The sequence below is a fragment of the Heliangelus exortis genome, chromosome 20, assembly GCF_036169615.1.
Source record: "Heliangelus exortis chromosome 20, bHelExo1.hap1, whole genome shotgun sequence".
Classification (NCBI taxonomy): domain Eukaryota; kingdom Metazoa; phylum Chordata; class Aves; order Apodiformes; family Trochilidae; genus Heliangelus; species Heliangelus exortis.
The window spans coordinates 3,419,172-3,441,268 of record NC_092441.1 but is presented as its reverse complement, the minus strand read 5'-3'; the positions used below and the strand labels follow the sequence as shown (position 1 = coordinate 3,441,268).

The following is a 22,097-nucleotide window of genomic DNA, read 5'->3' as shown; positions in this document are numbered from 1 at the left end:
TAAAAAAAACCAAACCAAAGTAAAAAAAGTGTATATTACTACTTTTGAATCTCTGACATGGCAAAACAAAACATGTTAAGATACAGTAAAAGCCTCTATGCTTATAATTCTGAAATCTGTTCAAAATTCCTGGCATGACAAATTTAATCTTTACATTTCAGTGCAACATCTTCCACAGGTGAATGTTAAAACTTACTTTTTGTTAGTAATTTATAAAATAAATGAGAGGTTAAAAAAATAAACAAGCAAGAAGCAAATTAGAATTTGAGATAAACATTGATAGGATGCTAACAATCATTATGGGAAAATAAAAATGTACAGAAAATAGAACAAAAAAAGCTGAGCCATAGTAATCTCTGGAAGGCATGGAAACAAATGCTGATGTCAAGGAGGACCACAAATTTCAAGCACTAGTTGCAAGAAAATTAACTTTGAAGTGTTAATGACAACGTAGCAGTAAAGGATGGCACTGCAAGCAAACAGCATGAGTGATACACACTGTGAATGGGTTTAGTGGACAAACTCAACAATTTCCCCAAATTACAGAGGCATTGGTAACAGTGCCTTCTGTACCTGAGAGTTCCTGAGGGAGCTCAGATGCCACCTTCTTCTCTGCCACGTTGTTGCTATCAGGGTTTTCTGACTGACACCCCACTGGGTTCTTCCCTTCAGAGCAACTATTCTCTCCTGCAGAAGGATTTGTGTTGTTGTCATCAGTGCTTGATGCCACAGAGTTACTTTTATCCCCAATGACTGTTGCCTCTACAGTAAAATGCACAACAAAACTTCAGGGATGTTCTTCAGTGTTATCTTAGGATGCTATTTGGCATCACCCCTAGAAAGCAACTTCAGCAGCTTTGTCTGAAAACATCAAACTTATTCTCTTTTTTTTTTTTTTTTTTCTGCTATAAGGTCTTAGAATCAAAGCACAAACTAATTCTGATCAGGAAAGCAATGATAAAAATAATTTAATATTGCTTACTACAAACATTGATCACAACCTGTGCCACCTGTACCTCAAAGCCAAGGTTTCAAGGTTTCTACAACCTTATATTTAACATGAAAATAATGAAAATTGGTGAAACTACTTAACTAGAAAAACAACTGTAACATGCAGCCACAGAGGAACTGACAAATATCATCTGTTACTTAAAAAATAACTTGGAGAGAATCATAAAAAACCCCAACACATTGACACTTGAAATGTGAGGGTCTTAGCTACAGATTCACTTCACATAAATGAAATTGTTAAAGCACAGTTACAGTTTCTTTACCTTCTGTTTTCACTTTTTCTTCATCTTGCTCAGTGGGTGTTTCCTCAATTTTATCTTGGTCTCCAGACTCTTCCTTGGCCCTCTCAGCATCTGTCTGCTCATTATCAGCATCACTTTTGGGCTTTTCTGCTTCATCATCTGCTGTGTTTTTATCTTCCACTATTTCTCCTTTTCTTGCTCTGATAATGTCCAAAATTTCATCTACAATAGAAAGTATGTTGTCATCAGTGAATAAAAACCTGCCACCTACAGAGCTACTGAGCAGAAATGACATCATAAATATTACTTCTCAGTGAGACAAAACACCACTTTTCACCATTTAGAAGAAACAATTACCACGATTTAATTATTGGTTTATGCATTTATATAGTGATGACTTAAACCAATTTTTACACCTGAATATCTAATCTTCATATCTTCCCCATAACCAAGGGTCAAACCCTGACAGATTTACATTGCTATTTATTGCTCCAAGGTAGATAAATGAAGTTGGTGGGGAACACCAGAGGAGCTCAGCATTCTTTCATACTCTCCATAATATTGGAGCTCTGATTTGTGGCACCTCAACTCCCATTGAACTGTTCAATGTTGATGAGGCATTATGTACCTATAGATAGAAAAAACAGTACCAAGAAGTATTTAACAATTAACACAGCTCCTTGCCAAGACCTGGAATGATCACAATCAGGCACACCCCAAGTGTATCAAAAATCTGGATCTGGACATCCCAGAGCACCTGACAGAGGGTCCTGCAGAGGTCAGCACTGCTTAACCATGCTGGCACTTGCATGATGCTTCTCCATCAACAACTAACAATAAAATAAACTAGTATTTGATACAAAGTGTAACACATTTTCCCATTAAACAAAGTACTGTTACCATTTGCTGCAGAAAGGAAAGACTTGTTGTTGCCCCTTGCTTTATTAGTGAGGTCTTCTGTCACATCCATGTGCCGATGAATTTCTTCACGCATTTCTTCCAGAGTTTTGCATAGGTCAGCTTCCCAGTAATCTTTGTCTAGGCATTCAATTAACTCTGCCAGCTGTATCTTTGTGCTAAAGTACCAGATTTTCTTGTCTTTCTCACTTTCTGAATCTTCCTCTCTGAAAAAGTATTTTTAAAATATTAATTCTTCTCTACTGGCTACCCGGACATGGCTGACAGCAAAAATCAGCCTCAGATATTCAGGAAACCAAATAACCATAAGGCAATTTGCCACCTACCTACTGTTTTCCACAGTCTATGAAAAAAAAAAATATTTCCAATTCAGCCAGAATACAACTAAAATAAGGTGGTTAAGAAGTTAATAATGGCAACATCACTCTAAATTCAACTACTAATGTGTCACAACCATTACTAAAAAACAGACTTTTGGTTTTGATGATAAAACCTGGTGCCTTGCAAAGAAATACTATAATTTCTCTCATAAAGGGCCTTGCTCATGAAAAGCAACTGATTCTGCTTCACCCATTTTCTCTGCTAGACTACCAGTAACTTTCCAGTAGTTTTAAGAGGCTAGCAAGGTTAAATTTGACAAGTTTTCTTAGAAAACAGCTCATTTCAGGAAGACTGCCCACATGCTACATATCAAAAAGTAACAGCTGAACACTGTCAATCATTTGAGTCTGGAATATTCTATGCCTGTAGACTTCCATGTTAAAGAAAAATTATTATTGAAACCATTTTTCCTCTGAACCAAGAAGGTTATTTACTAAAACTAAAAGGAATGGCAGCACCTTTAATTTTTTGTGAACAAAAGCCACAGAAAAGGAAGTTAAAGGCAAACATTCAGAAAACTAAGATGGAAGGGTAGAGGAGAATGTAAGATACAGGTCACACAGCAGGAAGAAAAAGATGTATAACTGCAAAGGACAGGGAAAGTATGGCTTCTGAAGAAGTAAGGCTGTGCTAGTACCCATTTCCCAGCCAAGCAGCTCAGACTCTGAGGCTTGCTTAAATTTTCACAGTGATTACCCAAGTGTATTTTTCTTTTCCTCCTTTGGCCCCCATTTAGCAAATCTGCAACTGCTGCAGCTCTGCCAATCCACCCAGGATGGCTATGTATGTCACCTGAAAATCCTGATAAGCATCTGTCTTTGCCATCAGCTCTTCCTAATCTACTCTTACAAGGTTCCACTGGCCTGAAAAGCAATTAGCTATTCTCTTCAATTCCCTCCAGAACTGGAGGAAAAAGCTTGCAGCAGCAGGAAGGAGATGGTGTTCTGCAGGCCAATAACACCCAGAGGCACACTGTGAAGAATCAAGGCACAAGAACACAGAATATTCTGCAAAAGGCACCCAGAGCTTATCTTTCCAAGTGTGATTTGAGTCCTACTCATTCAAGAACTGCTCAGATAATAATCAAGAAATGGACAATGAGGTTATTCAAGAGTATTTTACTTCCATTTCCCTTTATTTATATAGAGTATTGAGCATAAAATTTCTCTTTAATTGAAAGAACAACTGCAGAAGCATTCTGTATGTCATATATATATTATATATGTCATATATATATTATATACGTCATATAAATATATTCTATATGTCATATAAATGTATTCTATATGTCATTTATACTCTATATGTCATATAAATATATATTCTCTGTATCATATAAATATATATTCTATATCATATAAATATATTCTATGTCATTTATACTCTGTATGTCATATAAATATATATTCTCTGTATCATATAAATATATATTCTGTGTCATATAAATATATATTCTATGTCATATAAATATATTCTATGTCATTTATACTCTATATGTCATATAAATATATATTCTCTGTATCATATAAATAGATATTCTGTGTCATATAAATATATATTCTATATGTCATATAAATATATATTCTGTGTGTCATGTAAATATATATTCTATATGTCATATAAATATATATATATATCAGAGATATATTTTGGCCAAGTCAGTTTAAGCTTTAATTTAAAAGATTTAAGCTAACTTTCCCTGAACACCTTCTTGCATTGGCTAAAGGGACACTACTTTTACCCTTCAAGAACTTTGAGGGTTACTCTGAAAAGGAGATGGCAAGATCCAAGTCTACACAGGGACTGATTCCCATTCCAGAGGGATGTGCCAGCCTGGTGCTGCTTTGTCTCTAAGGTACTCAGCTGAGTATTAAGTGAGGCCAAGCAAGAGAGAAAAAAATCACATGAATATTTCCTCCATCTTTCAGCCTCCTTTGCTGCCAGGAACTATTCACTGGCAGGCCTTAGAGGCAAATTTTAGGAGAGATAAAAATGACAACACATAAGATGTGACAAGTAAAACAATAGTGAAGCAGATACACCCCTTCCTGAATTCCATGCTGATATAATTAGAAACTGATTAATTCAATACATTGTTTAAAGTAATCTATTCCAATGAAGATCCAAACCCTTATAAATTAATAGGGGAAAATAGAGGAGGACACACTACAGACATAAAAAGCATGACAAATCTTGCAGAAAAAACCCTGAAATTATTTTTGACCATCAAGGAAGACACATGCAATTCATCAATAACTCTGTCTTATTTCTGCTGTCAAAATGAAAGCCAAACAATGTTTCATTTTCTTCTGTCATAAACATTTGACAAACACAAAGCACCTCAATATTTTTAGAAGGATAACTTGTTGAAACACTGCAGCAGTTTACTAGGAGAAGGCAGGCCAAAGTCTTAAATTTCCTAAATAGTTAACTTGAAGTTAATTTTCTGTCCCCCCTCTTTTTTTTTTTTTTCTTTTTTTGATATCTACACCTGGGTATGTACGAGACACCTCTTCAGCATCCACTTTTCCATCTGTGTAAAACAGAAGAGGTGGAATAGAGAAACAAAACCACAATGATGGGCTGAAGCAAGGCTTATTACCCTCATCAAGCAGTGAGCATGGAAATAAAATATCAGTCAACAATAACATCTACAAAACCCTTTAAAAAATGGGAAAAACACTGAGAATAATTTTAAGAGGAGAGAGGAGAAGTAAAAAGCCCTAAAAATCCCTTTAAAAAGCAAAACCCACAGGAATTTAGGATTCCAATTCTCTAATCCCTCTGGGCAAAATCTCAAATCAGTGTTTGTTCAGCTTATTTCTAGATTGATCAGCTTCCTCTGATACACTTGATTGCATAGCATTAGTGAATACTCTCTTCATTTTAATCAAGTTGATAACAGTATCTATCATTTAATGTATCTCAGGTTTTAGAACTTGGCAGTTATCCTTCAGTTATCCAAGGTATCAGGTGTGGTTTGATCTAGTTCAATAGATTTATGCAAAATGGCTGGGTTTGCAATATAGCATGGCTACTGAATTTAAAGGACATGAAAAATAAAAGCAGAGTTTAATATCTATGTGAAATATTACAGTTGTATTTCCCTGGAATTCAGTTAGACAATAAATACTTTTGTCCCCTCAGCAAGTGGCTTTAGCTTAAAGTTTTAAGGCACATTATGCATAAATGTAATTATGGTGAAGTTCTATGAAAAGTCTACTGGAACTGCTTGATTCTCTACATTACATATTTAAATAAATCCCAACTAGGATACAAAACTTATATTCACTGATTCATTACATTGATTTATGATTTCTGAAACAGTTTGCCCACTGAAGAGGAATGCAAATTATTTTTAAAAGTAAAATTCAATACATTTAACCTTTGAAGATGTCTTTTCTAGTGCAGGTAAAGTGAACTACTAGGGACGTACTAAAGAGAAAGAATTAAGAAGCATCTGCCTGATTTATTTTAGTTTAAAATATGCTGAAACACTGCCTGAATCAAAACCTTCACATACCTCACTTCAATGAGAAAAAAAAACCAGCTTTGTTTCATAGATTGAGTTCAATCAAAATAATTACCAATCTGCCTACATATTAGGGGGGAAAAAGCCTGCCTATTTATGTTAAAATCACCTCCTGTATGAGTAACTCTGGGGTTTTTATGTGAATTCCCAGACCTGCAATGGCAGGCAGAACATAATCATTCTGCTAGTACAGGAGAGCAGTAAGGCAAACCCATTTTAAGAAGAAATTTTTTACTTGAGTTTAAAAGGAAAGCTACAAAAAATATGCAGAGATGAGACTAAGTTATTAAAGGACAGGTAACGAGCAAAAATATCAGCTACATGTCCTTCAAAACCAGGCTTTTTTTTGAAAATCAAACTTTCAACTCATTTTCTGGAAACAGAGATAAAAAATTATGTATGAGGCAATGGAAAAAACAGGATATCAACAGCTTCAGGCTGACCATCACCTCCTGATGAACCATCTGGATGATACACCACATACTGCAGGGCATGTGATTGAGTATAAATGGAGTATAAAAAGATAAGAGTAAGAAAAGAATAAGTTCCTTCATCTTTTAAAAGATTACTTGACACTACTATGGCATTTATAACCCAGAGGAACCAAAAATAATCAAACATGGACTCTTTTTTATAGGTGTGAAAAAAAGAGAGGAAACAAAGAGCAGCCAAAACTCATATTACAGCATTGACCAACAATACCCTAGAGAAGGGACACTATTTTAAAGGACTAAAATTAAAACTTAAAAGTATCTTGTTTGCAAGAGGAAGCATCATCAACAATTCTCACAAAACCTCTTAAAGATACTGGCTAATAGCTTGACTGTCACTGTAATCTGTTTTGTATGCAATTCTGACAAGGTATCCAGCTGACTTATTTTCTCCATTATACTGAGTGGACAATTTTATTTCAAGAAACATAGTTGAAGCTTTTTATTTTTCCTAAATTAACAATACCACTGATTTCACTTAAATACTTTCTCCTCCATTGTGAGAACAATTACATAAGAACACTTTTATAAGAAAAGCCAGTCTAGTTATTTTCCTGTGAAAAATGTATTTTTATAATTTAAGATTCAACTTTTCAGGGAAAAAACAGGGCACAATGCCCTCACTAACAAGGGTTTGACTCCTAACTGTCAAACATTATCTAGGCAGGTACTAGTAGATCAAAACTAGTGTCCTGTACACCATGCGCTTATAATAAGAGTTAAACTGCTTTTCAGTAACTTCTGTTAAAAGAGTTAATAATGTTTCTTTTTTCTTCCTCACGTTCCTGTGTTTTAGGCACATCAAAAATTTAGCCAGAGTTCCCGTTTTGCACCCTTCCCCCTTTTTTATATAGAGACAATGAAAATACTTATTTTGGAGAAAACTGATGGATTGATTATACAGTCTACAGAAATCTACGTGAAAAACAGCAAGTGATGGTCTTATCCAAAGAAAGAATAACGTGAAGATAACAACAGCAACTTAAATAATATATTTAAAATACAACCAATGCAGTATTATTGTTCAGAAAATGCTGTTATTAGTTTACTTACATAATGATTCTTCTGTTCAGGAACCAGTATTTTCGTCTATGCCTGTCGTATCCAATAGGTTCATGTCGAATGTATGGTTTATTTTTTTGGATTTCAGCAACACAGTCAGTTACTCCAGGCACCTTATGTGCAACACAGACCTCACACTGCCACTCATCTTCTGGTACCTCTTCTAGAGGTGGCTTCACACACTCCAGATGGTACACAGCTGAGCAAGTTTCACAGCAAAGCAAATCCCCAAGTTTGTGACAAACCCTACAATGATCATCATACTGAATAACACCTTCTGACATCAACTCCTCACGTGCAATGTTTGTTGTAAGAAACTGATCCACTAAAAACTGCAGAACTTTGATTTTATTCTCTACTGGTCCATAAGGATAGTCCTCTGTTTCTTGGTAAGGAAGAACATGATGGTATTCCTTGTCACTCTCACAATATACCCGCAGAACCTCTGGCCACGTCATTCCATCTATGAAATACAAAGTGGAATTAACGCTATCTTTGAGGTCAGCAGGTCCAAAGGTAGTATTTGAAGTGTCTTCTTCACGTAAAACTGCTTTTAAAAGCACTATATGCATCTCTGCCATAAGTGTGCACTGCTCTTGACTTACCAGAGCAGCACAGAAGTCCTCAAAACGAAAAGGAGAGAGGCGTAAAACAGTGCCAAAGTTCCTTAGTACCTCATAGATGGCAATAACATTCATTATATGCTCACTAGGCACCATTAAGTCCTCTGAGGATTTAGGAAATTCCAAGGGTGGGATGTCCTTTTCTTCCAAGATTGGAGAACGAGGACGATGCACTCTTTGTCTTCTCCTACCTGGAAAAGAAAAACAAACGATAAGAATTTTGCCATTCAGAGGTCAGCATGTTTAAACATCTACCATCAGTGACTGTGTCAGACTTTGTGAACTCCTGCAAATTAAGGATTCACAGCTTCATAGTTACATAAGTGTGATAATTCACTTAACACTCTGATACTTTGGTTAACTAAATACACAAGATACCTCAAGTTTTGCTTTAGAAAGCGAGATCAGTTGCATTTCCCACAGAACATACATCTCCTATGCAGCAATTACAAGTAGATGCCTGAGGACATCAATTTCAGTCAAATTAAAATACAAAACAGAACCTAAATCACTTTGTCCACTGCTTTCTAACTAGAGTATTTCTTCTGGATACCCAGTAGCCAGAAAAAAAGTTAAATGTGATGCTCTATGCAATTCTTTCAGGCACTCCCAACTTAAAAACAAATGACAAAACCAACCAAAAAGGCTCCCAAATACACCCCCTCCCCACTGCTTCAATAAAAGAGAAGATATCCACAGAATGAGAAAAGCAGTATGATTATGGAAGGACAAAATCTAACACAAAAAGCTGATCTGAAGAGCTTTACTATTTACACAAAAAGACACTGAGCATAACTAATTCAGTCTCAGATGCTAATTTAGATGAAATGCTAAACCTTCTTCCCTTTAATTCCACTCTCCCTGATGCCAAGCAGAGGGAAAACCAAAAGAGAAATGTTTCTGTACGTGGCACTACTTGACAGATTAAATATTTCAACCTATCAAAGCAACAAAGAAGTGTTCAGCTTTTTTTATAGCTATCAGTTGAAGCTTTAGGATGCACTCATTAAACCTACCCCCTTTAACAAAACAACAACAAAATAATCTAAAGATCAAGTTTAGTGAAAAATCTCATAAATGAATCATAAAACTATTATCTTAGTGTTAACCCAAGAACTGATATAGAAACCACTCTTAAATCCTCTGGTAAACATACTAAGATTCTGGCCAACACAGAAGTGGTCAGCAGGATGTATTTTATTCACAGAGAAAAGCCAAGGGAAAAATGAACTTGTCCAGAACAGGAATTCCATATGCACACTTTTTTTTCAAAGTGACACTGTATGATCTGAGACTTCAGAGTGACACAACCAAGACTGTAGAATCTTAAACTTCATATTTTTTAAATATAATAATTTCTCAATCAAATTCTGTGACACCTTCACCCCCCCATCTGGTTGAAAAATTAAGAGATGCAGTAAGTTCCACCATCAAGAGGAAATGGTTCTCTGTGACAGCTGTTGAACTCATCCTACTCCCTCCAATATTCCCATAAATACAAGAAATTAATCTAATGGAGAGTGGGGTGGGAAAAAGAAAGACTTGCTGAGGCAGGCAGGTAGCCTACTGAATCTGAATACACCACCATTAAAACTTAAATGTGTTGAAAAGGAAAAAAGTTACCAAAAAGAAAAGCTACCTTTAAGGAACATCTTGATGTATAATAGACAGTTTGCCAAATGATTCCAGAAGAAAATAATTCAGTCATTGACCTAGCATGGCAAGATGGCACCAGATACACCTCTGCCTCTCCAGCTTTAAAGAATGAAATCTTATGCAACAAATTAGACACTGAAACAATATAGAAGATGAACTGCCAGATGTTTCCATTACAGAAGTAATGGGTCAACATCATCTGAGGATAAAAATAGATTCCCAAGTTTAGTTAAGTTTGAGTTCTGCCTGTGGAAAATGAAAGAATGCTTGCATGACTGTCTTCCAATATGCTTCTTCACAAATCAGTGGAAAATCTTTAATCATGGCAAATACACAGAAACACAGGAGTTTCACAGCCAGGCACAAAGCAAGAAATATCCAAATTAAACCAAACTTTTCTATGGTGCAAAATCATATATGCACAAACCAGAGTTGGTTTACCTAAAAGATGCCAAAGGAAAACACACCCAAGTGCACAATCACAAATTACTTGAGGGTCCTGAAGCTTCCTTTAAAATTGCAGGATGGTGTAGGACCAATCTTAGTTGGGCAGGACAACAATGGAGAACAGGTATTCTGACATCACTAATGGTTTTTATACAGTTCAAATACCCCCCAAAACTGGCAAAACTATAAACTAGATTCTTCCCAAGTGTTTGCAACTACAGCAGAAAAAAAGTCTGTCACACAGTACAGCCATAAAAGAAACAGCCATCCAAGAAAGCAAGCAGCAAGAATAATCCCCCTGGTTTTACCAAAATTAATCAGTAGGCAAAAATACCCTAGGCAACTTCAGACAAAGATAAACCAGAATGAATCACAAACTGTGATTTGGAAATTCAGCAGTTTGTGTGCTTACATGTATTACTGTTTCATGCATAAGCTGCAATCTCAAGAAACACTGCAGGTGCTTTAAAAAAAAAAACAAACAACAACCCAAGGAACAAAACCCAACAGCCTGATTTCCATAAAATAGCCACTCTCTGCCAAAGTGCCCATAAATCCTGAAGCATTTTAAGTGACATTTTTCAGTTTAAAAACTGAAATTAAAAGTGTAGGCCAATGGAATATGATATAGTGATGTTAAAGTGCTCTCTGTTTGAGATTAAATGTCTGTATCCTGCTGGTTGGGTGGGTAACCCCCTCCCTTGCCACCAGCTCAGACAGCTGAAGAAAGGCAGTTCTGAACTCCAAATATGGATTCTAGGATTGTTTGTGATTCTGGTAACAGCAATTTCTTCATTGCTAATTATCTGCAGTGTTCTGACATCCCATACAGCTCACACTACTCAGAAGCAGTTTCAGCCTCTGTGAAGGTGTCTGAAGATCACAGTTCAGGTTTACCCAACTGTTCTTCATGTACACAAAAAAGACCCCTCAAATTTTTGAAAAAAAGCTTTCCTACAATACACATATCCAACTTCTCAAGCTCTTCACTTTCAAGGAAGATCTTCTGTTTTCCATAAGGAAAATGATCCAATGCTTGACTCTGACATTCACTGGCAGACTCACACACAAAAACCAAAAAACCCAACTCTGGGTTCTTTAAACATTTGCATGCCAAATTTATTTTATTTTACTTTTAATTATTCTAGAGAGCCTAGAATTTGATGACAACTTTTTTTTTTTTTTTTTAATTGTTGTCAGTCATCATGGATTTTGCCCTCCATGGGGAATTTTGAGTTCTACCTGTGAGAAAAAGTGTTAATTGAAATTTAATTAAATTGATTTACAAATAATTAATTCAATGACCTCAATTTAAATATTTCAGAGAGAGAGTTGCAAGCTTGTGTAGGCCACACAACTGATAATTACATAATAGCATTTATTTTTATTTGGGTCACTACATACAGGCATTACATTATTATGTATTTAAAATACTGCATGGAAGTGAAATAAGGTAACAAATTCAGTGCTACGACCACACTGAGCAAGAAACAGAATTACACTGTTGCTCTCTTTCCTTAACTTTGTTAACTTTGTTTCCACACCACCTACTATCTTTAATTATTTTCCAATTTATCTTGGTATAGTTTAAATAACTTTGGATTTTTATGATTTGCCATGAATAATTTCCCATTTGTGGATAGCTCCTCCTGTAGTAGCAAGTTTTTTGGTTTAAGCAGAAAATGCAGAATGTACTACTTTGTCTAAAACAAAAAATAAAGAGGATTCCACAGCAGGTGTAACAGCAGAAGTTCTTCTGCTTTAGGCACCACCACCACCTGACTGACAAAACTTTATACTGAATCTAGATGTTAACTCTCAGTTAAAGAAACTCTTTACTCACACTGCAATTTCCCCCAAATAGGCTCATTTTATTGCATGTAAATTGTATACTTCTAATATTGCTTCTGCATATTAACCAAATCCCTGAGTCAAATTCCACCTTCAAGTCTGAGCCAGCACAGAGAGAAAATGTCATTTAAATTCCATAGCTTTACTTGGAAGGATAAATTGATCTGCCAATGGCCTCCTGCTGCCACGACTGGACTATTACAGGATCCAGATCATCTTGAGTCTCAGCATTCTACTTCTATCTAGAATAAGCTTCTTTTATATGGCATTCCTTCACTAGTTGTCTCCAAAAGTGATGAAGTAGTCTGCAATGGTTGCCTCTCCCTATTTTGAATTCTCTAGTTGAAGAGCTGCCTGTAATTAAGATTAAAGAGTAAACAATTTTATTCACATGGCACATTTAATTATAGATATTGATAATTATAGTCTATGCTTACTATAATCTATTAAAATAATTTATATTACAAATATTTAAGCAAGCACTAATGATATCTGAAATAGAATGAAGTTACTGAAGTAACAGGCTGAGCATCCCAAACCAGAATTAACTGAAGCACTTAAAAAACACCCAACCCTTGCTTTATTTGTTTACTTGTAAATAATAATCACGAAAATCAAGTTTTGCCTTGTCTCACTTCTGTTACTGCACTCCAGATGTACAGCAAACACAGCCTTTTGGCCCAACATATTTCAAGTACTGGATCTGTGGATGGAGGTCCTACATAATAAATATTCCTACATAATAAATATTCTGCCAGAAACCACATCTTGTTTAAATAGGGTGAAGGGTAGCTACACAGGTATGAGCTAAAAAATAAACACTGCTTCCAGCATTTCTTGGATAGAAAGCTCACAACTGGTCTCATTTCTGTTCTCTGAAAACTTTCCCTTCCTCATAATTTCTCAGCACTTGGGCACTAAGGCTCCCACTTAGAATTCACAGTTGCAGTGGCAAGACAGATCAAAGAGTTTCAAATACTTCAGTCATCTGTCACAGGAAGGGGGGAAAAATATATAGAACACCCCCCACAGGCAGACTCTACAAAGACTTTAAATTTTTCCCCAGGAAGAGATAATTTTTGGCTTCAAGTTCCACAAATCAAGTCAAACTACACTACTATTACACAGAATTCCATCTTTAGTAAAACAGAACTGGGTTGGTTTTGTTTTCCAGATCATGAGTCACTACAGAAACTCCTCAACATAAAGATCAACTGGCAGTTCTATAATATCCTGGAAGCACAAGCAGTCCTTAGAGAAGATGCTCTATTCATTTCCCACCCTCCTGGAAATTTTGGTTTTGAATACCCTCCTAAACTCACTAAGACTGCCCTATTTCTGTTTGGTTCTAATAAAGATCCATAAATCAGACATTTGCTGTCCCCTATTACTACTTTGCAACAGGCAAGTTTCAAATGAGAATATACAGCAACACACAAGTTCTTGTTGTATCACTGAGAAAAGTGAAAACAGTTGATGAAAAATCAGAAGAGAATAATTTTGGTGGTGGTTTGTTTTTTTTTTTTTCCCCTCAAACTAGACATGTGGCATATAGCTACATGTTTTGTCACAGCAGTGTCCAAACTGGTTCCTTAATTAAAAGTCAAGCTCTTGAGAGAGCACTTGCTCAGCTTGCACCAAAGAAGAAAAAGCAGTAAAATGAATCAGTTTAACATCAAATAAGAATATATTATGAAAAGCAGTACTAAAATAGAAAAATCTAAATCCTTTCCTTGGGATGGGCCAAAATTAAAGGCTTTGACTTAAATAAAAGACTTTTTACCCTCTAAAAATGCCAACCTGACAGTAAGCACGTTTCTAATATTCTCAAGTCAATCTCTTCCAGAAAAAAATTCTGAAAGACTAAAATGCATGCTTAACTACTTGTAAATTCAGCTCCAATTTGAATACTACTCTGCAACAATCAGACCTAACCCAAATGCATTTTATTTTCCTGGGAAAAAGAAAAAAAAAAAAAAATCCAAACAACCAATCACAAACCAGAGAGACTTAAAAACTAAACCAACATTAAAAATTACACATTCCAAACACCACAAAAGCTTTGGAAGTTTAAGTACAGATGAAAAAATAACCATTTACCAGACTGGATCCTGAAGGAAGCTTCCTGAAGGCACTCATATCACAGAAATCCTCAACACATGTCTCTAAGTTTGAGGACTGCCTTGCTCTGTAAAAAACTAGGTCTGTTTTAAAACTTTGCTGTTTATTTTTTCAGCTTTTATGTCTGTCAGTAGCACAATTCTAAATCAAACTGGGGTTCTCTACTAATTTTATACTAAGAATTTCTCAACATTACAGCCATCAGGACGCTCTCAGTAGGAGCCAGGAATATAAGCTACCCCCAATCTACTAAAATCCACATTTATTCACCCTTCACCAGTTCTATGCAATACAATCATAAGCTATGGAATTTCACTGCAGACCTATAAAAAAAGTTTGCACAATAAACTCACCTGCAGTACTTCAAATTATTCTGCCTTTTGTAACAAACATTCTCTGATGGCAGAGGCACTAATGTTCTCTTCAGATAAACTGCAAATTTGCATGTCAATACAACAGAATCAGCCAAAGATTTACTGTCTGGCCTTCTACACAATTTCTGTGCTAGGACTCCCCTTGTACTTTCCATGCCTGGCATGATGAACGAGTGATAGTTCCTCTAGAGTACAAATCAAAGTTCAGATTACAAAATGGTAAAACAAGAGCATGCCAGATCTAATTTAGAGAACAGGGTACCCTAAGCAAGATGTTTGGGAAGCTGGTAAATCTTTTCACCTGACAGACAAAAGAGGCTGCATATCTCACTGTCATATCTCAATGTCTCTACTTCAACAGCATGAAAATGTGTTAAGATATAAAATTACTGCAGACACAAAAATCCAGCACTTTGGTACCAATTAAATTCTTTCACCCTGAAGATAAAAGCACACTGGTGAGGTAACTGGTTAAAGGAAGTGATGGTCAATCACTGAAAGTGCTCAGACTAGCAAAATCCATCTAGGAATTTTATTTAATGTATTTTAAGACAAATCTTTGGGTCGGCAACTCCCCTTTCAGACGATATTAACATCTCAGCCAAAAATCTAGGTATTTAGCTCTTCCTAAACCTAATTTTCAAGGAAGAAAATCAAGAAACAAATCAAGAAATGGATTTACAGGCACCTAGAGTAAACCCTTATTTTAAAATTATGAAACATATGAAAGAAAAACTTGGTATCTATAACTGCATTATGACAAGCCTAAAGAAGAACGTGTAACTGCAAAAACCTTTAGTGATACAAAATACAGAGGATACACATCCTAAAAATAAATCTACTTTCTGGGAAGGATAAGAGAGAAGGGACATAACACACACACACACAAAATTCCTCTACCAAAAGTCCACCCAGCAGAAAAAGCAATGATAAATGTCACACAATAAGCTGTACCAATACTGTTATGTCAAAGACATTTTATCACTCCTAAAATTTTGCTTCTTTAAACACTTTGATACATAGTAAAGCACATATACTTTAACATGGTGAAAAATGTACACCTGCATCCAAGTTCAAGATATTCTGTCAGCTCCCCAGCACAGTACAAAATTTGAGCCTTTCTTGGCTAGACACACTGCACGGTGATCTTTTAAGTCATTGTTCAACCTAAGTATGAAAACACTGTAAAAAGTCTGTCACCCCCTGAAATGGGGTGTGACGTGTAAAATCCTGGTTGGCAGAAGACTATGGTTGGGAGTGCAATTTTTCAGCATTCTACTCTCAAGAAATAAACTCTTCAGCCACTACGACTGCATCCTGAAAGTGGCAGTAATTCAGGCTGCACACCACGGAAGGCAAATAAATAGAGAAGGATCGTTCATCACTTCAAGCAGAAAAAACCCAGGGGGCACCGCAGGATCCTGTCAGGGGCCAGTTTAAAACAATGCAGGAGACACTCCTTCAAGCCCTCCAGTTAACCACAGGAACTTTGTCACTGTACATTGCAATTTGTCTGGTTGGAAGACAATTATACGAAAGAAAAAAACCCCGTATCTAAACACAGCTCAAGATAATGCTGGCTCAGCATGCACCTGAGTCAAAGAGCACTGGAGCTCAGGGAGGAACTCTGCAGACACATCCCTGGGTGCTGGCCACTGGTAAATAAAGAGATATTGAGGCTAAATGAAGCTTCTCCTTAACTATTAATGCTGTTTCATGTCACACATCCCTTCCTGGTTATGATAAGAATAAGATTTCAGTAGTGCCCACATCGTAGAGCTTTGTTCAGCAAAACAAGACACAGACTGAGCTGAGGGAATGAAAAGTTCCCTCTTGCTTTGCAAAAGGGCATCAGCATGTGTGGGAGACAAACCTTTAGGCAAATACTGAACTAATGAGAGCTGCCAGTAAACTGCCAGAATAACAACACAGATGTTTTAACTATCACAGATTCATTATTTTTTTATAAATATATCACATAAGAATAAAAACGCTTACAACAATTTAACTTATCTTAAAATAAAGTTGACTGGTTACCCTGACCAAGTGAGAAACAGACACCTAAATTATCAAAATGGTTTCTGATACTCCTAAATATCACATAAAACCTGTCCATGCTTGCACAACAATGCACAGAGGTATCTTGTTATTTGCCAAAATACTTAAGTATGTTTCAAAAACTGAATACACCCATACTCTGAAGAGCTCATTTTAGACCTGGATGCTCATGTAATGAGCATGTAAAAATGAGCATGTAAAAAATGAGCATGTAAAAAATGAGCATGTAAAAATGAGCATGTAAAAATGAGCATGTAAAAATGAGCATGTAAAAAATAGATTTCCTAACCTAGCCAATTCAAATCACTAAAATACTCTTTCCCTGAAAACAGTACCCCCTAAAAAATGAAAAAAATTGAAGTTACCACAACTAAGTGGAAAATGAAAAAATAAAAGTCAAGAGTACTTCAGAATATTTTTCTTCTGTCAGGTGAGACTTCAATCTTTAAAGTAATAAATATTTAAAAATTTCAATTTGATTGAAGGACATCCCTGCAACAGGTAAACTAGCACCTTGAAAAAAACCCAATCAAACTCTAAATTAAATTAATTTAGTACTATATGTGCTTATTTTGATTCGTTTAGGATCCTGAGCATGTGGATGAAGATTTTTTTAAAAAGACACAGAGGCTTTTAAAAGACCATTATGAAGTCACATAATGAGCTGATACTATTAACTCACCAAAATAAAAACATGACACATTTATTGGCCAGTACTTCCCTCTTTTAAAAGTTGACAGCTAAGAACTCAAACAGTTCACTCCTTTTTTAATTAAAATGCAGTGCATTTGCACCAACAACCTGTTCCTTCCACCTTCCACAAATACTTGTACAACAGCAGTGTATCTTATCCCATAGCCCAACTCAGAAACACTCCTAGGTTATCCCTAAGTTTAACCAGTCAGACTTCAAGAAAAAAAAATAATCCTAAGGTTGAACTCCATTCTGGAATGAATTCAAATAAATCCAAAGTTCTTAAGTTTAGATTAAGAATTTTTGAAGCTTGAAACCCACATAGTTAAGGAACTAATTAAGGACAAACAGAAGTGCAGGCCTTAAAAAATTGAGCCCAAATTTGCCACTGGAGATCAAAAAGAAAAAAAAAATCACAATGATGTTTAACGAGTTTTGACACCAACACGAGTTTTAAAAGTTGCCATATCTGAAATTAAATACAGCATTTAAACCCAACACTTTTGACTCAACCTCCACCTTTTTAATCTTTATGTTTAACTAAAACTAGGTTTACACCCTTCCAATGAGGCCCTGTGCACTTTTCCCCAAACTATAACAATGCAATCTCCATTTTGAACAATGCACCTCATTTCCCTCCTTAGAAAGCTAGTTTTGTCTTAAAGCCAGTACATGCTGGATCCAGTTATATCTCTTATTTTAAGAAGCTGGAATTTTTCAGTGCTTACGGTTATTGGTTTTTTGTTGTTTTTGTTTTTTTAAGCCACTTCACGTTGCATGTGCTTCCTCTCCTTTTAACATCAAGTTATATTTGCAAGCACAAGCCATCTTTTCCTGTACATATTTGAAAGGACCTCTTTGTAAGGCATGCATTTCTTTTCCCTGGCTTTTAATTGCTAAAGTGAACGCTCCCTACACTTGTGACATTGTTTGCAACATGTTCTGGTATATCATGCACCTCTGCAGTCACCAGAATCCCCATGCAAATTTGCAAAGCATCCCCTCGATAAAGCAGGTACTGCCCTCCCTCCCTCCGCTCAGTGCATGTGTTTGTAAGCATCTTCTAATGTTCCCTGCATCCGTGGGGTTGCCAGTCGTTAATTTGCATACCCCTCTCTCCCTGCGAGTGCTTTCAGGCAACCCTTAAATACACGCACGAGAGGAAGAATGCGTGCGGACCGTATTTGCAAACCTAAGAGGGAACATGTGGGGTGCCCTCGACTCGTTTTAGTTCATCCCACTGACGCTCTACCTGGGGTGCTGCTGTAGGTGCTGTGGCTCCTGAAGCTGCTCTCAGTGCAATAACTGGCATCGTCTTCATCCTCCATCTCTTCAGGGTAGTCAGAGTCGTCGTCGTCCTCCTCCTCCATTATCTCCTCCTCTTCTTCCTCCTCGGAGTCCTGGTTATCCTCGGGGTCTCCCTCCTCTTCCTCCTCGGACACCATGCTCTCCTCCTCCTCTTCACTCTCATGATCATCGTACACCACTTTGCTGATGCTCCTCCTGGACGAGGCAGCCCTGCCTTGGCTGTTGCAGCTGCCTCCTCCGCCTCCTCCCCCTGATCCTCCAGCCCCAGCCCTGCCCCTACCCTTACCGCTGCTGCCTCCCCCACCAGGGGTGCTGCTGCTGCCGCTGCCTCCCTTCCTCTTGCTGCCCCCCCTGGGGGAGGCGGCGGCGGCGGGGGAAGAGGCCTGGGCAGCCCCGGCTCCCTTCTGCTTGGGCCCCGCCGTCTCCGCCTGGGCCGAGGTCGCCCACCTGCCGCGGCTGCTGCCCCGCTGCCGGGACCTCAGCCCCCCGATGGGGCCCGCCGGGACGGGCGGAGCCGGGGAGCTCGCCTGAGCGGTGGCCGCCGCCGGCTGCTGCTGCTTGGGCGGCCTGCCTCGCCGGCCCCGCATCTCTGGGCGCTGGCCGAGAGGGGGGAAGGGAGGGGGGGGGAAGGAAGGCTCGGGAGGGCGCTCGGAGTCCGGACAGGCGGCTACAGGGAAGCTCCCCCCCCCTGCGAGGGTTCCGGGCCGGGGAAGGGGGGCCGCCGAGCTGTGAGGGCCGAGGGCTCAATCCGAATTGCCGGCGTCCCGCTCCGGATCGCCACCGGCCGCCATCTTGTTTCTTCGTCTCTGCCTCAGCTCGCTCCGCTCTGACTGGGGGAAGCGGCGGCGGCACCAGGCCCCGAGCGCCCCACGTGACCACCCGCGCCCGCCAGCCGCCGCTAGGGGGCGCCGCCGCCGCCGCCCGCCTCAGCCATGTTGGAGCCGGCGCGCAGGGGCGGGCGGCTCCGCGCCCCTCAGGGCAGCCCCCGCCGCCCTCACCGACCCCGGCCCCTCCGCCGTGTCCTCCGCGCTCCCCGAGCCGCCTTCCCTTCTACCGATACACAGTATGTCACTACCCCAACTCACCGGCGGCTGTCACGAGACGCTGCCCCGCCACCGTCGCCCACCTCGAGGTTCCCCTCAGCCCCAGCGCCGGGCGCTCCCGGGACGCCTCGCCGCGCTCCCCCGATGATGGGTGAAGCTGTCCCGTCGGCCACCGGCCCCTCATTCCCTCTCTCGGACTCACCGTCTCCTCACACCTGAGTAGCGACGCTTTGTTACAGGTCCTCTCTCCCACAGCTCGACCCGCGCCCCAAAGGGAGCCCCCCGGGCTGCCACCCCTCAGCTCCACGGCTTCGGCCGGTCGCACACCCCTGCAGGGGACAGCTGTGACCTCAGGTAGGCGACGGTTTCTGCCCTTCCCTCCTCACGGGGCTCTTTCACCCCCAGCCGCAACTAGAACCACCGGGTCTCCCCTCAGGAGCCGTTTCCCGCCTTCACCGCGCTGAGGCGGCGGCCGCTCCCCCCCTTCACCCCCTGGGCCGCCGCCGTATTCATCTCTTGCCGTGTTTTCAGTCTTCACCCACGATGCAGAAATTAAAACCCTCTTGCAGCTCACCATTACCTAGCCGGGGTCGGTGTAAATTAAATAGACTGAGGAGATGACATAGGGCCCCGCCGTGTGCATTTTTGTCCGTCTACTTTCTGTGAACTGCTGCCTCTGCAGTTCTCCGGAGCACTGCGAAACGAGAGATGGGCCTCATCTATTTTGTCTTCTCTCATTTTCCCCTTTGACAGCGGCCCCAAAGGACTAAAAATCTTCATAATCCAATTGCACTGTTGGCTTTCTCATGCCACCACTCCAACCCAGGGTATCAAGTTTCCAGAGCAAAGGCAGTACACATTGAAAGCCAGCTAAGGCACATACGTCTTTAATTTCCTGGGACCAGAACTCTTTTCATTGCAACATCTACACAGCTTTGGGAACCCGGGGAAGCTGTAGCTTTGTCATTAACAAATAAATGTGTGTGCGTTTTCATTTTCTCTTGCTTATGCTTCTGTGTGATGTAAAACCCAATGGTGGTCATGCCCTAAGCATGCCAGCTCTATGTCCAACATGTAATTTAATTTGCATTCTTCTATAGTCATATAAGTGCCTTTTGTTCATTAACTTGTTGCTCAGGCTGAGAACCTCATTAAACCCACAAACCTGCTGCAGTGTCAACTATGCAACAATGTCACAATGGCAGCCTGCTGCAGGGTTTAGCCCAATTTGTTCTCACGTCTCCAGCCTTGTTATCTGTATCTCTTTTATATTCCTTGGTGCAGCTGCCTAGGCTCAGAGCCACTTTACACAGTACCAGAGACACAGCAACAGCATAGACAACATTGCCTAACCCCATTTACACTTTTACACTCAATTTATGTTCTGAATCTTTCAAAGTTACCTTTAGATTGCTTACGTCAGGCTAGGTTTTGCAACCTCTTATAAGGTGGCAAAGTTGTAGTAAGTACACAAATACCCACTTTGAGGTAGGTTATTTCTCTATTTACCTCTGTGATCTTGGATAAAAAACACCTGTTGATTCTGCCATCTATACACTAAGAACCCAGCACAGGTATCTAGTGTATCTACTGCACTACTGTTCACAGAGCCTGCTGCATTGAGGGCATTAACATCTGTAAAACACTATGGATTTTGTGTACTTGTACCTCAAAGGTGCCAAGAACTATTTGCTTTTGAATACTGTGAACCAGAGTACCTTAACTCTTAAGGGTGTTGATGTGGAAGTGCTTACTGAATACCACAAAAGTTGTAGTTTTTACTGGTAGAGAAATGGATGAGTTATGCTTTCAGTCAGGAATATAAATTAGTCCTTTCCAACACAAAGCTTAGCTCAGTATAATATATAAATCAGCCATTTATCCTTGCCTACCTCTCTTCACTCTCTAGAACAAAACATATATCCACCAGGAAGCTGAAGTTCCTATTTTGGGTCTACTGGTGTAGTTAAATGAGGAGATTCAGAAGGGAACTGAAGACAGCAGAAGAGGAATTTCAGGTAGGCAGCCCTACACTGCCTCCATCCTCAAGACAAATGGAGAAAAAGACTCCCTTCAAAAGGCACTTTGGAGATGAATAGCCTGGTTGTTCAAAGCTGTTGTTTTTATCTGTTCCTTTCTCCAAGAGTAAGGGAAAAACCAGTACAAGAACCTACCTGTAAGAACCTACAGCTGGATGGCATTATTAATAGTGAGCACATGCTCTTGCTTTAATTATTGAGCTGGTTTTGTCCAGTCTTTCACTCCAAATTACTTCATAACATGTAT

The 22,097-nt window shown here is 39.1% G+C and overlaps 1 protein-coding gene across 21 annotated transcripts in view; it reads right to left on the bottom strand.

The window, feature by feature from the left end:
* BPTF (bromodomain PHD finger transcription factor) overlaps nucleotides 1–19,576 on the bottom strand; it is a 49,520-nt gene extending 29,944 nt beyond the window's left edge. For 17 of the 21 annotated variants that reach the window (XM_071764170.1, XM_071764181.1, XM_071764164.1 and 14 more), the window contains exons 1-5: nucleotides 18,713–19,488; nucleotides 7,629–8,451; nucleotides 2,154–2,377; nucleotides 1,275–1,475; nucleotides 574–762 (exon numbers count right to left, since the gene is read on the bottom strand). In XM_071764170.1, the coding sequence (XP_071620271.1) occupies nucleotides 574–762; nucleotides 1,275–1,475; nucleotides 2,154–2,377; nucleotides 7,629–8,451; nucleotides 18,713–19,355 (2,080 nt within the window). In that variant the 5' untranslated portion in view covers nucleotides 19,356–19,488. Of the gene's footprint in view, nucleotides 1–573; nucleotides 763–1,274; nucleotides 1,476–2,153; nucleotides 2,378–7,628; nucleotides 8,452–18,712 lie in introns of those variants that run through there. The other 4 variants (XM_071764167.1, XM_071764179.1, XM_071764186.1 and 1 more) reach the window with 4 other exon arrangements.
* Between the last annotated feature and the right edge of the window lie 2,521 nt (nucleotides 19,577–22,097).